The sequence below is a fragment of the Cetorhinus maximus genome, chromosome 10, assembly GCF_964194155.1.
Source record: "Cetorhinus maximus chromosome 10, sCetMax3.hap1.1, whole genome shotgun sequence".
NCBI lineage: Eukaryota > Metazoa > Chordata > Chondrichthyes > Lamniformes > Cetorhinidae > Cetorhinus > Cetorhinus maximus.
Genome location: NC_135888.1, coordinates 25,898,579 through 25,916,025, shown reverse-complemented (window position 1 = coordinate 25,916,025; position 17,447 = coordinate 25,898,579). Strand labels below are relative to the sequence as shown.

General features: G+C 44.9%; 1 protein-coding gene across 5 annotated transcripts in view; it reads left to right on the top strand.

The window, feature by feature from the left end:
* rxrab (retinoid x receptor, alpha b) overlaps nucleotides 1–16,406 on the top strand; it is a 100,049-nt gene extending 83,643 nt beyond the window's left edge. For all 5 annotated transcript variants that reach the window (XM_078550248.1, XM_078550249.1, XM_078550244.1 and 2 more), the window contains 5 exons: nucleotides 417–546; nucleotides 1,700–1,832; nucleotides 2,252–2,343; nucleotides 14,224–14,329; nucleotides 15,551–16,406. In XM_078550248.1, the coding sequence (XP_078406374.1) occupies nucleotides 417–546; nucleotides 1,700–1,832; nucleotides 2,252–2,343; nucleotides 14,224–14,329; nucleotides 15,551–15,698 (609 nt within the window). In that variant the 3' untranslated portion in view covers nucleotides 15,699–16,406. The remainder of the gene's footprint in view (nucleotides 1–416; nucleotides 547–1,699; nucleotides 1,833–2,251; nucleotides 2,344–14,223; nucleotides 14,330–15,550) is intronic.
* The last annotated feature ends 1,041 nt before the right edge of the window (nucleotides 16,407–17,447 follow it).

Below are 17,447 nucleotides of genomic sequence, written 5' to 3'. Positions count from 1 at the left end.
GAAGGAAAACCATTGCCTCCTGTGGGAAAGTCTAGAACAAGCGGCCACAAGATTTGAGCCAGGCCGTTTAGGGGTCATACCAGGAAGCACTACTTTACGGTAAGGGGAGTGGAAATCTGGAACCCTCTCCCTCAAAGGCTGTGCAGGCTGGGGGTCAGTGGAGCTATTAAGAATGAGATAAGTTTTTGTTGAGTGAGGGGATTAAGGGTTATGGACTAAAGGCTGGTAAATGGAGTTAAGATACGGATCAGTCATGATTTCCTATGTTCCTCTGTAAAATCTGAAAGGCGCTATAGAAATGAAGATGTTTCTTGGACTAAGCTTTTATTTTTGTGCATGCTTCGCCCTTGCAGGTGGAGGAATTCCTGCTGTAGTGCACGTCTAATTGTCATCACCTCTTCCTCTTTTCCTGCCAGCCAAACGACCCAGTCACCAACATCTGCCAAGCAGCTGACAAGCAACTCTTCACGCTGGTCGAGTGGGCCAAACGGATTCCACACTTCTCCGAGCTCCCATTGGACGACCAGGTTATCCTCTTGCGGGCAGGTAACCAGCATTTGCTTTTTCAGATCTTACCCTGAAACTCTTCAAACATACCAGCCTGGTTCACACCACCATCCTGTAACCATATCGGGTGCACTAACCCATGCTGTACTGTCCATGCTAGCTGTCTTTTGGCACTCTCTAAAGCTCCAAGCTGTCCATTTCTCATTATGACTGTCTGGGATATTATTACCATCGCTGAATTCCCCACTATCAATATCCTGGGGGGGGCGTTACCATTGACCAGAAACTGAACTGCACTAGCCATGTAAATATTGTGGCTGCAAGAGCAGGTCAGAGGCTGGGAATCCTGCAGCAAGTAACTCATCTCCTGATTCCCCAAAGCCTGTCCACCATCTACAAGGCACAAGTCAGGAGTGTGATGGAATACTCTGCACTTGCCTGGATGAGTGCAGCTCCCACAACACTCAAGAAGCTGGACACCGTCCAGGACAAAGCAGCCCCGCTTGATTCTGAGCTTATTACCAGATGTGGGAGATGAGCTAAACTCAGCATTTTGAAGGATTGTTCTTTGATTACATTCTTGTGAAGTGCCTTGGGATGTATTACTACATTAAAGACGCTATATAAATGCAAACTGCTGTTATTGGACAACATTTGACAGTGAGCACATAAGGAGGTGTTAGGAAAGGTGGGCAAAAGCTTGGTCAAGGAAGTAGGTTTTAAGGAGCATCATAAAGGAGGACAGAAAGGGGCAGAGACGTTTAGTGAGGGATCTTCTCTCCCACATTCACCCACTTAGTGCTTCTCCCCCTACACTCCTGGTCGTACTGAATTGTGATTGTGACTTTATTGTGCAATCACATCACACAGGCATAATGATGCTGCTTGACAAGTGGAGGAACACACTGCCTCTCATACAAAAGGAGTAGAACTCACCTCAGCTGAGGCTGCAGTACAGACTGTTATAACTGGTCTTAGTGCCCAGGGGCTGATGAGGGGTGATTAGTTAGCCAGGTTAAAATGAAAGTTGTGGCAGTATTGAGGGGGTGGGCAGCAGTGGAAGAGTTTATATCATGTGGAACAGGCAGGGCTGGAGCACAGGAGGTGAGGATTCCGAGAACTGTGATCAGTGAGCAGTGGGTCTTCAGTATGGCACCATGTCTCACTTGGTGTAATTGTATTGTGTCCACAGGCTGGAATGAACTGCTGATTGCTTCATTTTCTCATCGTTCCATCACTGTGAAAGATGGCATTCTGCTGGCAACTGGTCTCCATGTCCACCGGAACAGTGCACACAGCGCTGGAGTGGGGGCCATCTTCGACAGGTGAGCTCCTTTAATCCCTGACTCATGGAAAGGGGGAGGTTTAGGTGGGTGGGTGGTTCACACAGTTATGGAGAAACAGTGACACCCTGCAAGTTAGCTATAGGGTAGAGAGGATTTAAAATTACCCAAGGCAGCAGGGAGTGGATGGGAAGGGTGGCTGCAGAGTTGGGTGTGGCTGCTGAATGTGGGTGGGTGTGGAGTGGGGGGGTAGGGAAGTGGATTGGGAAGGGATTTGGGGTCGGGGGAATGGAGTTTTGGGGGATCAGGAGCAGTGCAGAATTGTGTGAGGTCTTATTTGCAAGCTTTGGATATAGTTTTGAATCTGAAAGCTGAGTTGTGGGGTAATTAGATGTGTCTTTATTCAGATAATCCCAGGGGATTCCAGCTCTGTTTTATTTTGAACCTTTAATCTTTTCCAGAGTTTTGACAGAACTTGTTTCTAAAATGCGTGATATGCAAATGGACAAGACGGAGCTGGGCTGTTTGCGAGCTATCGTACTTTTCAACCCAGGTACGGGAGGGACATTATTATTCCTTTTATAACTCCTATTGCTCTTCCTGTCCTGGGGAATCTGCACTGTTCAACCTCTTTGGTTTCAATCTATTATCTAGACTGGGGTGTCTGAGCTGCACACTGTCCCTAACTGTGGCTGAATTGATATTGTTTTTTCTTATTCATTTACGGGATGTGGGCGTCGCTGGCTGGGCCAGCATTTATTGCCCATCCCTTATTGCCTTGAGAAGGTGGTGGTGAGCTGCCTTCTTGAACCGCTGCAGTCCATTTGGTGTAGGTACACCCACAGTGCTGTTAGGGAGGGAGTTCCAGAATTTTGACCCAGCGACAGTGAAGGGAATATATTTCCAAGTCAGGATGGTGAGTAGCTTGGAGGGGAGGGTATTCCCATCTATCTGCTGCCTTTGCCCTTCTAGATGGTAGTGGTCGTGGGTTTGGAAGGTACTGTCTAAGGAGCCTTGGTGAGTTCCTGCAGTGCAACTTGTAGATGGTACATACTGCTGCTACTGTGCGTCGGTGGTGGAGGGAGTGGATGTTTGTGACTGGGGTGCCAATCAAGTGGACTGCTTTGTTCTGGATGGTGTTGAGCTTCTTGAGTATGTGGGAGCTGCACTCATCCAGGCAAGTAGAGAGTATTCCATCACACTCCTGACTTGTGCCTTGTAGATGCTGGACAGGCTTTGCGGAGTCAGGTGGTGAGTTACTCTCCGCAGGATTCCTAGCCTCTGACCTGCTCTTGTAGGCACAGTATTTTTATGGCTAGTCCAGTTCAGTTTCTGGTCAACGGTAACCCCCAGGATATTGATAGTGGGGAATTCAGTGATGGTAATGCCATTGAATGTCAAGGGATGATGGTTAGATTCTCTCTTGTTGGAGATGGTCACTCTCACCTCACCTCTGAAGTTCACACACACGCTATGGGGTTCCAGGCACACTGACACTCACTGGAATACAGGTTCCACACACTGACTTTCCTTTTAGAGATGGTCATTGCTTAACACTTTGTGTGGCGCTAATGTTACTTGCCACTTATCAGGCCAAACCTGGATATCGTCCAGGCCTTGCTACATTTGGACATGGTCTGCTTTAGTATCTGTGGAGCTGTGAATGGTGCTGAACATTGTGCAATCATCAGCGAACATCCCTACTTCTGACCTTATGATGGAAGGAAGGTAACTGATGAAGCAGTTGAAGATGTTTGGGCCAAGGACACTACACTGGGAACTCCTGCAGTGATGTCCTGGAGCTGAGATGATTGACCTTCCACAACCACAACCATCTTCCTTTGTGCTAGGTGTGACTCCAGCAGAGAGTTTTCCTCCTGATTCCCATTGACTCCATTTTTGCTGGGGCTCCTTGATGCCACACTCGGTCAAATGTTGCCTTGATGTCAAGGGTAGTCACTCGTACCTTACCTCTGGAGTTCAACTCTTTTGTCCATGTTTGAACCAATGCTGTAATGAGGTCAGGAGCTGAGTGGCCCTGGCGGAACCCAAACTGGGCGTCAGTGAGCAGGTTATTGCTAAGCAAGTGCTGCTTGATAGCACTGTTGATGACCTCTTCCATCACTTTGCTGATGATCGAAAGTAAACTGATGGGGTGATAATTAACCGGGTTGGATTTGTCCTGCTTTTTGTGTACAGGACATACCTGGGCAATTTTCCACATGGCCGGGTAGATGCCAGTATTGTAGCTGTACTGGAACAGCTTGGCTAGGGGCGTGGCAAGTTCTGGAGTGCAAGTCTTCAGTACTATTGCCGGAATGTTGTCAGGGCCCATAGCCTTTGCAGTGTCCAGAGCCTTCAGCCATTTCTTGATATCACGTGGAGTGAATTGAAATGACTGAAGACTGCCACCTGTGATGCTGGGGACCTCTGGAGGAGGCCGATATGGATCATCCACTCGGCACTTCTGGCTGAAGGTTTTGCAAATGCTTCAGCCTTATCTTTTGCACTGATGTGCTGGGCTCCCCCGTCATTGAGGATGGGGATATTTGTGGAAGTACCTCCTCCTATTAGTTGTTGAATTGTCCAGCATCATTCATGACTGGATGTGGCAGGACTGCAGAGCTTAGATCTGATCCGTTGGTTTGTGTTTGCTTAGCTCTGCCTATCACTTGCTACTTAGGCTGATTGGCACGTAAGTGGTCCTATGTTATTTCTTCACCAGGGTGACACCTCATTTTTAGGTATGCCTGGTGCTGCTCCAGACATGCCCTCCTGCACTCCTCATTGAACAAGGTTGATCCCCCGGCTTGTTGGTAATGGTAGAATGGGGGATAAGCTGGGCCATGAGGTCACAGATTTGTGGTTGAGTACAATTCAGCGGCTGCTGGTGACCCACAGAGCCTCATGGATGCCCAGTCTTGAGTAGCGAGATCTATTTGAAATCTATGCCTTTAGCATGGCAGTGCTGCCACACAACACGATGGAGGGTATCCTCAATGTGAAGACGGGACTTCGCAAGGACTGTGCGTGGCCACTTCCACCGAGACTGTCATGGACAGATGCATCTGCGGCAGGCAGGTTGGTGAGGATGAGGTCAAGTATGTTTTTCCCTCTTGTTGGTTCCCTCACCACCTACTGCCGGCCCAGCCCAGCAGCTATGTCCTTTAGGACTCGGCCAGTTCGGTCAGTAGTGGTGCTACCAAGCCATTCTTGGTGATGAGCATTGAAGTTTGTCACCCAGAGTATACTCTGCACCCTTGCCACCCTCAGTGCTTCCTCTAAATGGTGTTCAACATGGAGGGGCACTGATTCATCAGCTGAGGGAGGGCGGTACATGGTAATCAGCAGGAGGTTTCCTTGCCCATGTTTGACCTGATGCCATGAGACTTCATGGGGTCCAGAGTCTGTATAATTTATCTTAAATTCTTGTTATGATCCTAGACCAGACCCCCAGGTTTTTGGTAAGATCCAGTTAGGGACCAATAATGTTTTGTTTAAAGTAGACAAAGTTTGAGAATCAAGACTCTTGCTGAGAGAATAAAGCCACAAGATTCCACAGTTTTGAACAAACAGAAATAAACTTTAGTATCCAAGGTCAGAAAGATAAAATATCTATCGTATACCCTTAACATTCAGCGTTAATATAAGCTACATGTGAATTAACAGGAAAGCTATGGTCAAACACACCACACAGCACAAAAACTGGCAGGTACGGCCATGACAGATCCCACGGATTTCTCAACAACTCACCCAGATGTAAGTAAGACTGAGAGTCAACCAATATTGTTGAAACTCTGTCTCTCTCTAAACAAGGGGCTCCAGTCTTCACCTTCGAAGATCTAACCTTGAAATTCTCTCCAAAAGGTGCTCCAACAATTGCCCAGCTCACAGGTTTTCAATCTCGTCTCCTGCAACTCCATTCCCCTGGATTCCCGAGTTAACTCATAAGCACAGTTTCAGCTTTTCGGCTACACCAAACAGAAGACTACTACTCAAAGGGTTACCTTCACCCTAACAACTGAGCATGGAGTCAGCAACCTTTTGCTGCCTCCTTCAGTTGCCAGGGCTTCTTCTGTGTCCTCACCACATACTCTGCTAACTACAGCCCTGTTTCTGCTTAGAATCTCTTTCTTTGCTCCTCTTTCTGCTTAACTGGGACTACTCCCTGTCCCCTCTTCCTCTGGGACCTCTTCCTGTTCCTGCTCCCTGTCCCCTGCTTTGGACTCTTCTCCTGTTGGTGCTTCTGAGTCCATGACCAGGTTTTTCACGCCATTTCCATTGGAAATGCCACGCGTGCTAGGCCCGTCCTCAGTCCGAAGAACTTTAAATGTTGAATTGAGCATGCACAACCCACTCTGGTCCGCACATGTACGGAAACATCCAAGGACTGTTGGGACTTGGAGTTCCCCCACCCCGTCCACTGTCCAACGAGGTAAGTCTGGTTTTTGTAACATTCTTGATCCCTTGGAAGAAAGAAAGCTTCACCATAGCGAGGGTTTCTTTATAATGGCTTTACAATTTCTTTATAAGAAGTACTTAACATCATCATCTTGTAACAAATAGCATATTACATACTGTACAGATAAACATTTCATTTTGTTCCAGAATTGCACATATCGTATTAGCCAAAACAAAAGCCAGTACATGTAACAGGTAGGATTATCAGGATTCAGACATTATAGAATTATCATAACTTAGAGTAATGTATCAGCCTGGATAGAGGATTGGCTGGCTGGTAGAAAACAGAGAGTATGCATAAACGGGTCTTTGTCTTATTGGCAGGATGTGACTAGTGGGGTCACACAAGACTCTGTGCTGGGCCTCAACTTTTCACAATTTACATCAATGACTTAGCTGAGGGGAGTGAAGGCATGGTAGCTCAATTTGCAGATGACACAAAGGTAGAAAAGTATGTTGTGAAGAGGACATAAGGATATTGCAGAAAGATATAGATAAGTTGAGTGAGTGGGCAAAAATCTGACAGATGGAGGATAATGTGGGAAAATGTGAAGTTGTTCACTTTGGCAGGAAGAACAAAAAAGCAGAGGTGTACTTAAATGGAGAACGGCTGCATAATTCTGAGGTGCAGAGGGATCTAGGTGTTCCAGTACATGAGTCACAAAAAGTTAGTATGCAGGTACAGCAAGTAATTAAGAAGGCGAATGGAATGCTATCCTTTATTACGAGAGGGATTGAACATAAAAGTAAGGATGTTATTCTTCAGTTATACAGGGCATTGGTGAGACCGCATCTCAAATACTGTGTGCAGTTTTGGTCTCCTTATTTAAGGAAGGATGTAAATGCATTGGAGGCGGTTCAATGGAGGTTTACTAGATTGATACCTGGAATGAGTGGGTTGTCTTGTGAGGAAAGGTTAGACAGACTGGGCTTGTTTCCACTGGAGTTTAGAAGAATGAGGGGTGATTTGATTGAAGTGTACAAGATCCTGAACGGCCTTGACAAGGTGAACGTGGAAAGGATGTTTCCTCTTGTGGGTGAGTCCAGAACTGTGGGGCACTGTTTTAAAATTAGGGGTCACCCTTTTAGGACAGAGGTGAGGAGAATTTTTTTCTCTCAGAGGGTTGTGCGACTTTGGAAATCTCTGCCTCAGAAGGTGGTGGAGGCAGGGTCATTGAATATTTTTAAGGCAGAGGTAGATAGATTCTTGTTTGGCAAGGGAATCAAAGGTTATCAGGGGTAGATGGGAATGTGGAATTCGAAACACAAGCAGGTCAGCCATGATCTTATTGAATGGTGTAGCAGGCTCGAGGGGCCAAATGGCCTACTTCTGTTCCTATTTCGTATACCTGTATGTGAGCTGCCTTTTCTCCTACACCTTTTCTTTAAACTCTGAATAGAACATCAACAGTTGCATGTTTTTTTTTTCTTCCATAATCCTTTCATGATCAGTAAAGGTAGTGAAGATATATTAAAGTTTTCTTTAGAAACACCTTGACCAGTTTGTGTTTCTCTTTTGTACCATGGGTTTTTAGCCTTTCTATGTAACAGCTAGCCAAAATTCTGGCGGTCCTCCCCTCTTCACATATGGGTGCATATTAGCCAAGTTATCTGATAGAAATGACTTTCACCTAGATTTTTCAACTTTAATGCAGATGAACATGGGATTTTTCTTATTCTTCTTCTCTGTTAATGGAAACATGCCTTCAGTGGGCCATTTAAGTGAGCTATGGCAACCAGCTTTAAAGTTACCTTCTTCACTTACTTCTTCCACAGGAGATTATCATTTCATTGTTTTAATCAACACCAGATGAATAAACCTGCTCTCAGGGTTTTTCTCTCTTTACTCAAGTCACTGCCTGGTTTATCAGAGAGATGTGCTACAGCCTTCTGCACGCGTTCATATTCTATTCGATGACGCTTGAAAAATGGAACCTTCATCTCGATTTCTTTCACAATTTCATCCAAATATTTGTTTTCTCTCTTAACTTCCTATTCTTTTCCAAGCTTGTTAATCTTTTCATTCAGCGCAGCAACTGCTCTGGTCGGTTCGGTTGTCTTCGTTTCAGAGTTATCTGTAGAACTTTTATACAAGCTTAACAACTTCCCATGGGCATCCAGCTCTTTTCTGAATCTTTCTTCCATGGTCACTGACTGCTGCTCAGACACTTTCAATTTACTTGTTAGATCCTCAGTCTGTTTCTTCAAATTTCCCTATTTGCTGGTAAAGTCTGGATCTGCTCTTCCGTACTGCACATCTCATCTTTTTTATTCTCCGGACTGCATTGGGGTTTAGGAATTCCATTGCTCCTTTCACAATGAAGTTCTAACAGTCCACCAGTCTTCATTTTCAATTCCCCATTCAACCAACTGTCCTTATTCATCAGCAATTCCTTTTCCTGTTCAAACTATTTTTCACAATACTTCGTAGAGACTTCTGATACTTTAAGTTCATCATGTTTTAATTGAAAATCCATCTTTGTTGAATTTGCTTCTGCAAGTTTATCATTTAGACATTTCAACTCCTCATTTAAGTGTTCTTAGGGTTGCCAGCCCTCCAGGATTGGTCTGGAGACTCAAGGAATTGAAGATCAATCTCTAGGTCACTGCTGTGCACCCCCTGGAGAAAAATCATGGGGATATTAAAAAAGATTTTTAAAAAAAATTTTCTTTGAACATTTCTCTTACCAGACATAAAGTATTGAAAATGGGGGAAACTCTTTTCGAGTTACCAACAGTCACAGATTGCAACTTCTTTCGAGTACAATCACAGTTCTTGGTTTTCCGGGAGTGGGACATGAACCCACAACCCTCTGATTCAAAGGCGAGGGTGCTATGAACTGAGCCACAGCTGACAGTCAAACATCATCCAATTGGGTAATAAGCCTTTTTGCTTTCTAATTGGCATAGGAAGGCAGTGCATCACAAGGAAGAATGTGTTGGCCAATGAATGGCTGGAAAGTGGGGGCAAGCCTTGTGAGGAAATCTCCAGGAATACATTTAATCATAGTTGGCAATCCTAGGTGTTCTACTTCCTGTGACTAGTACTCAAGTGTTCTCATTTTTCATGATCAAACACCTCTTTTGTGTGTGAAAGTTGGTCCTCCACCCTGTTCAGCCTTTCCTTCAATTGCTCATTAGCAGCAATAAGCTTCCTGTGTTTGGCCACAGCAATTTTGGGAAGGTTGGCAAAATCAGCATGATCAAGCAGCTACTGCAACACAGTTGTCACCATGTTACCGTCTATGCTGGCCAAATCATTACCAATATAAAATCTACCCCTTCCATGGGTAAACTAGAAACAAATGCCACAGTAACAATTCTGTTTACTTAAGTCACTTTGTACATTGACTTTACACAAGGGAACAGGTTCATAAATCCCACGAATACTCCCTATTAATATTTTTTTCCTTCATCAAACATTTGGAACACAAATTGTATCATCAGCCGCCACCAATGACTGATCTGCCCCAGTGTCTCTCAAATTACTTGTTTTGTTAGAGGAGTAAAGGAACACTTCACCCTTCGAGTCAAAACCTCTATAACCTCCAGTGACCTGACTCACTTTAGCAATATTCAAGGAAGAATCCCCTTGACTATCCTGAGCCCCATTCCCCAATCTAGTAGGTTCTGAGGGAACATGTTTCACTTGTACCATTGCCACTGTTTTAACACCCATTTTCTTTTCTGGTGCAGCCTTTTCTCAAGACGCCTTGAGTGTTTCTATTACTTCCACCAGTTTGCCATTCAGCTTCCAACAATTGGCTTTGAGATGCCCTGTCTTTTGGCAATAAAAGCATACTAGTTTTGTTACATCCCTTTCATCCTCTACACTGTCATTTTTATTGACTGGAATGGCTTCTGCCTTCTGCTTTCTACCTGAAGCTAGACTCTTTTCTATTCCTCCCCCTTTACAAATGGAGATCTACTGCCCCCTAACTGCTTATGTGATATATCATACTCATCTGCTAGAACCACTGCTTCCCTATCTTAGAAACTCTATGATCTTCCAGGTGTGACCGAATAGCTATTGGGATACTGTTTTGAAATTCTTCAAGTATTATTAGCTCCCTCACACTTTCAAAAGTTTGTTCGAACTTCAGTGATCAAAATCACTTATCAAACAACATTTCTTTATCCCTAGCAAATTCTACAAATGTTTCATTCGGTCTTTTTTTTAAAGCCCGAAATTTCAAATGATATGTGCCATAAATGCTTTAATCACAGGAAATGGTTCATCTTCAAGGACTAAGAACATTCTGGAAGACTGTGTTTCTTAAAAGACACTGTCCCTTAAAGGGTTAATGCATGGTCTCTGGTTGCTGCTGTTCCTGGAAAATACTGCATTTTACAAGAAAAGGGTAATTAAGCAGTTTTGGAGAACCCCTTGACTCTGGCGGACTGTTTACAAAAGGGTCACATGGTGGTTTATGGCTTTGAGAAAAAAACAGGCCTTGAAAACTGTGTTTAAAAGCTGATTGGCTGGTTTTGCTTTGGGGGAAAACAAGAAGAATCAACTGTTTGGGAAAAGAAGATGACAGTTGCTGAAGCTCCTGACCCTGTCCAAAGCAAAAAGTGAAGTCAACTGACTGAAAGTTTTCCTCAAAGTCCACCTGAAAAGTGGTGCAAGAGTCATCGATTGTTTAGCAGACCAATGCTGAGAGACCAACTGTATAACCCGGATGAGGACTCCACCATTTATCCTTTTCCCTTGAACCATTGACTTTTAACCTTTTGACAACATTCTTTTATATTTTTTGGGGGGAGGGGGTGGTGGTGTGTGTGTGTGTGTGAGTGAGAGAGAGTGAGAGTTAGGGTATTTAGAGTAATTATTATACTTTCATATTTCATACTGTATCTTAATAAACTTTGCCTTCTACTTGTCAAGTCTGGTTTTTATAATAAACTAATAATTTTGTTGTTTATTGAAGAAACCTGGGCATTGAGTGGTCATTCTGAAACTAACTAAGTACAAAATTGGCCGTTGAGTGAGCTGGAGAAAGCATTTATGTTGTGACCCATGGAGTAGCGGAACAACAAACAGACAGTACACTGCTCTCATCCCAGTCGTAGCATATGCTTCAGGGACAAGCTCGTAAGCATTAACACAGTTTTAACCACCTCACAATCTGAGGATTGTTCTTCCGAAAGGCTAGAGTACACATGCACAGCCTTCCGGGCAAAGCCACTTTGCAAAATGAAAGTCTTTTGGCCACTTTAACTTTGTAGGCTTCTCAAATGAGATAAAATATCTCTCAATTCCATCCTCAGTGAATTTAGGCGCTATGTGAAGACTATTAGTTAAATCAAACTTCCAAATGGGACTTCCCTCCTCATCCAATCTACTAGACTCTCTTTAGTCCATAACCTAAACTTTCCTCTAGCCGGTTCATTCTGCCTGATTTCTTTCTCTCCCTGGAGTTTAAGTTTAAACTTTTGCATCTGTCTTTCTTTTTCCATTTTGAGCTTTTTCATTTCCCTTTTTCTTTCTCCTTTTTTCAGTTTGAATTTTTGATGTTCTTTTTCTCATTCTGTCTCAAGTTGTCACATCTGCAACTGAATTCTCACTAATTCAACTGTATTAGCACCTGGATTAACTTCTCTTTCCGATCCAGAAGCTGTGCTATTTCCTCAATTATTTCTGCTTTCTTAGCCCTTGCTTTTAATTCTAACTCTAACTTTTCTGCTAGTGCGATTAACCGAACCTTGGTTAATTGGTGCAAATCACTCAGGGATAAGTCTTCCCTCTCCAGAAAAGTCTTTATCAATTGACAAAGCCATTCTGCTTTTTAGTCAGTATAGTAAAATTCACCGTAGAAATTTTATCAACCTTAACCTCAGCAAGCATCAGCACTTATATCCGCCTGTGGATTCAAAATCCTACAAAAACCCCCAATTTATGTTATGATCCTAGACCAGACCCCCAGGTTTTTGGTTTGTGTGCGTGGAAACTCCCAAAGACTGTTGGGATTTGGAGTTCCCGGCCCATCACTAAAACAGATTATCTGGTTAATACTACATTGCTGTTTATGGGATCTTGCTGTGTGCAAATTAGCTGCTGCATTTCCTGCTTCTATACTTTGGTTATAAGAGCTGAGCAGATTGGGAATCCTGTGGCGAGTCACTCACCTCCTGACTCCGCAAAACCTGTCCACCATCTACAAGGCACAAGTCAGGGGTGTGATGGAATACTCTCCACTTGCCTGGATGAGTGCAGCTCCCACAACACCCAAGAAGCTTGACACCGTCCAGGACAAAGCAGCCCGCTTGATTGGCACCCCATCCACCACCTTCAACATCCACCCCCTCCACCACCGATGTACAGTGGCAGCGGTGTGTACCATCTACAAGATGGACTGCAGCAACTCACCAAGCCTCCTTAAACAGCACCTTCTAAACATGTAACCTCAACCGTCTAGAAGGTCAAGGGCAGCAGATACATGGGAACACCATCACCTGGAAGTTCCCCTCCAAGCCACTCACCACCTAGACTTGGAAATATATCACCGTTCCTTCATTGTCGCTGGGTCAAAATCCTGGAACTTCCTCCCCAACAGCACTGTGGGTGTACCTACACCACATAGACTGCAGCGGTTCAAGAAGGTGGCTCACCATCACCTTCTCAAGGGCAACTAGGGATGGACAATTAATGCTGGCCCAGCCAGTGACACCCATGTTGCAAGAACAAATAAAAACAAATATTTATTTCAAAATCTCTGGTGCCCACAGACTCCGTCCTGCATCCTTGAGTGAACTAACCCTATTGTTAACTGATCTTTTAGTTATATATTTATAAAAGCCATTATTATTCTCTTTCATATGATCTGCTGATAGTTTTCTATTTCCCCTTTCACATTTGCACTACATTTTCAATGTTCCTCATGACTATGTGTCGATAACCAGAGGGACACAGATTGAAGGTAATCGGCAAAAGAACCAGAGGGCGAGATGAAAATAATTTTTTTTACACAGTGAGTTGTGATCTGGAAGGCGCTGCCTGAAAGGGCGGTGGAAGCAAATTGAATAAGAACTTTCAAAAGGGAATTGGATAAACACTTGAAGGTGGGGAATGAGCAAGGCTATGGAGAAAGAGCAAGGGGGCAGTGGGACTAATTTGCTAGCTCTTTCAAAGAGGCGGCACAGCCATGATGGATCAAACCGCCTCCTGTGTTGTTTCATTCTACGAAATCATGGTTGTCTTCAATATTTTTACCTTTAACTTGATCACAAGCCTCCTGTTAAATTTATGTTAATATGGTTTTAATCTTTCCACCTGCTCTTAAGTCTTTAACATGCCCCCGCCCCCTCCCCCCCCTCTGCTTTCATGGTAAAGTGATATATTTACTTCTATCCATTTTGGAGGGTTTCCCGCTGCCGTTCTGCTGCCTAACGTCTCTGGGCTGTAAAATTTGCCGAGATCTTTGCTTTCCCATTCAAATTTGCCTTTTTGCAGAACCGAACCCCAAACTTTGATTCTTCATCCCCCTTTTTTATTCTTAGTTTGAATTTAACTATGTTGTGATCACTATTTTCCAGTTCTCGTATTTTGAAGTCTTACTCATTCATTACCCAGACTGAATTACCAATGCTCCTTCCCTTTCCACACGCATCCAGGAATCAGTCTTAAACACATCTGAAAAATTGTCCCCGCTTTGAACCCATGTCTTAACCTTTATCTCAGTCTATCTTGGACTAGTTAGAATCATTCAGTATAATTCTTACTGATTATGTTTAAACAGTGATATGAATTGACGAGGTAAGGTTGTAACTGGCCACAGAGTGCAAAAAGCAGGACAGTGCAACTACTTTTAGGCTTTGACTGCTCACGCGACTGAGAGAGATCTCCTGTTCTCACAGGGCTTGTAGTGACATGGAGCTCCATCTCCCTCTCTCTCCTCCTCCAATCTCCACAAACCAACAGTGAGGGAGAAAGCAGTATTGTGTAAGTTGTGCAATTCTCTGTTCCTTATAGATGCCAAAGGCCTGTCCAATCCCGGCGAGGTGGAGGCTCTCCGTGAGAAGGTTTATGCTTCACTGGAAGGATACTGCAAACAGAAATACCCAGAGCAGCCTGGCAGGTCAGTGCCTGTGTGCATCACTCTATCCAGGTGGAGGTAGAGCAGTTGAAGTGGATTGTGTGGGATCTTGTCATTCTCAGCCGCCACAATTATATGTTCAGCTGGACTATTTTCCGTTCTCTGCAGAACGGGTCCCACACACAGTGACTGTCACTGGAGTACGTGTTCCACACACACTGACTCTCACTGTGGTATAGGTCCCACACTCACTGACTCTCACTGGGGTATGGGTTCCACACACACTGACTCTCACTGGGGTATGGGTCCCACACACACACTGACTCTCACTGGGGTACGGGTCCCACACACACACACTGACTCTCACTGGGGTATGGGTCCCACACACACTGACTCTCACTGGAGTACGGGTCCCACACACACTGACTCTCACTGGGGTATGGGTTCCACACACACTGACTCTCACTGGGGTATGGGTCCCACACACACACACACTGACTCTCACTGGGGTACGGGTCCCACACACACACACTGACTCTCACTGGGGTACGGGTTCCACACATACTGACTCTCACTGGGGTACGGGCCCCACACACACTGACTCTCACTGGGGTACGGGTCCCACACACACTGACTCTCACTGGAGTACGGGTCCCACACACACTGACTCTCACTGGGGTACGGGTTCCACACACACTGACTCTCACTGGGGTACGGGTCCCACACACACTGACTCTCACTGGAGTACGGGTCCCACACACACTGACTCTCACTGGGGTACGGGTCCCACACACACTGACACTCGCTGGGGTACGGGTCCAGTACTTCACTGAACTGACCACTCACCCAGTGAATGCTGCTCAGCTATTGCACGATTGGAGAGCAGTGACTGATCATGGACTCTCCTGACTTAATTTTCACTGTGACTTGCTGGTTTGTGATGAAGAACTGGAACCAATGTTTCTATTGGTTAAACTTCACCTTGGTCCCGGCTGTACAAGTGCTTATTGTAACCCTTTGACTGTATCTGTGGGTTGGAGAACCAGCTCAACACAGGCTGGGGTAGCATGTGAGGTCTTTCTGATTTGTGTAGTTCAGCCACTCACTGATATAAATGCTGCCAGAGATCTTGGCAGCATTTGCTGCTGGCCCTATGTGTGTCTGTAAGGTGCTGTTAGTGATGCCTGTCTTCTGTTTGAGTTTTACATGGTGGTTTTTCTGACACTGTCGTCGTGACTGACGCTGTCCTCTGTTAATGTGCAGGTTTGCTAAGCTCCTCTTACGATTGCCAGCCCTGCGTTCAATTGGACTGAAATGTCTTGAACACCTATTCTTCTTCAAGCTGATCGGAGACACACCCATTGACACTTTCCTCATGGAGATGCTGGAAGCTCCTCATCAAATAACTTAAAGCAGCAGTGAAGAAGATTGCTGCCCAGGGACAGACTTCCATTGTTTTGTAGGAGCTCACCTCAAGATCCTCAGCCTCCCCCTCTGCATTTACAGCCTCTTCCCAAACCCCCATGAATTTTAACACCTCGATAATCAGATGACAAAGGAATCATTTTCTCTACTGTTTATATATACGCTGCAAGGGTCTCTGGGTCCGCGATGTATCACAGCTTGAGATAAGCTGAGATGTCTTTGCATACGTGTATGTATCTGTGTGTGCATGCACACTCCCACCTCCTTGAGAGTGCTCAAGGTTACTTCACTTTTTCTTGAATCTCTTCTCAGTTTGTGTGTCATGGCTTAGTGGTGACGGGTTGATCCTGTCAACGTCGATGTGCATTGTCAATGCCGGAGGTTTGGACTTTGCAAAAAACTCTGGATGACCTCCAGTCCTGGTCTGAATCTCCCTCTGCGAAGCAAGAAGGGATTTGACCTCCTGTCACACTGTCCCTCTTGCTGACTTCATTGTATCATGAGGCTGACTGGACTCACTCAAGCTGGGCACTGATTGGTTCTCTGCTGTTTCACTGAGGTGTCTGGAGAGAGACCTGCTTAATAATCACAGCATGTTTATGCGTTTTAAACTCGTGGCAGTGACTCTCACTCTCGCACCTGGTCTGCCAACTTAATGTCTAATGCAATATATCCAGTATTTGTTCATCTTTTATATTTTTCAGAGCAATAAGAGGTTTTATTTTATTGAAATCCTAGCAGGAGGGGCAGCTGAATGCAGTTCTTTACACAACTCAGCTTCAAACTAGTTAAACCATCACTGCCATTATCTGACAGATGACCTGTGCCTGGTTTCATTTCCGCTCTCCCCACGGGAACGCTGGTCTTGAGCTGTTTCTATGTGTTGCTGCCCCCTCCCACTCTGTCAAGTACTGGGTGGGAACGAGGCTCGACTTCTGAGGATTCTTTGCTGCTAATGAAAGCTTTAATTAACAACCAATGATTAGTGAAGTCACGTCAAAATGCTGAGGTGAGGCGAAAAATAGCTTTGTTTCGAAAAATGAGAAAATAAATGTTTAGCTGCATCTGGACTGATAGCTGCAAATCTCCCTGAACACACTAACTCATTTACCCCTCTCATCCTGTACACTAACTCTCTCTCAACTCATTCCTCCTCCCCAGCACCCAAGCTCTAGTTTGCGTGGTCCACAGATTACAAGGCGGGGTGTGTAGTGAAGGAGCACTTTGACTGTTGGGAACCTCAGGCTGTGTTGCTATCACACCAGCCCTGGCACAAGAAGGAGTGTGTGCAAAGATGGCACCAGTTGCACGTGGTGTTTAAGCAGCACCTTGTGGTATGCGTGGGGGTTCCCAGCCTAGGGTAATGTCATGGTTAACTGGGCCCTACAAGAAATGTGAGGTACACGCTCAGCTTTGTTACACAGATTACCAGCAAACTGCTTCTCTTGCAGCCAGATGTGAGACTTGCCTCAGCCCCTTCCTTTCCTTTCTTCCCTCTTCCCTTTTTTCCCTCTCCACTCTCCCTCTCTCCTATCAGCTGGGCACTTGTACTTCAATCCCATCAACGAACATCCTCATTTTGTGCGCGCCAGCTCTCAGCATCAAAGGCAGATGTGGTACCCACATGAGCTATTAAAAACAATTAATCCTCTTCTCTTTCAGCACAATCGCTTCTCCCTTAATGGAGAGTTGCAGCCATTTAAAAGCTGCAACTGTCTCCCTGGATTTTCCAATC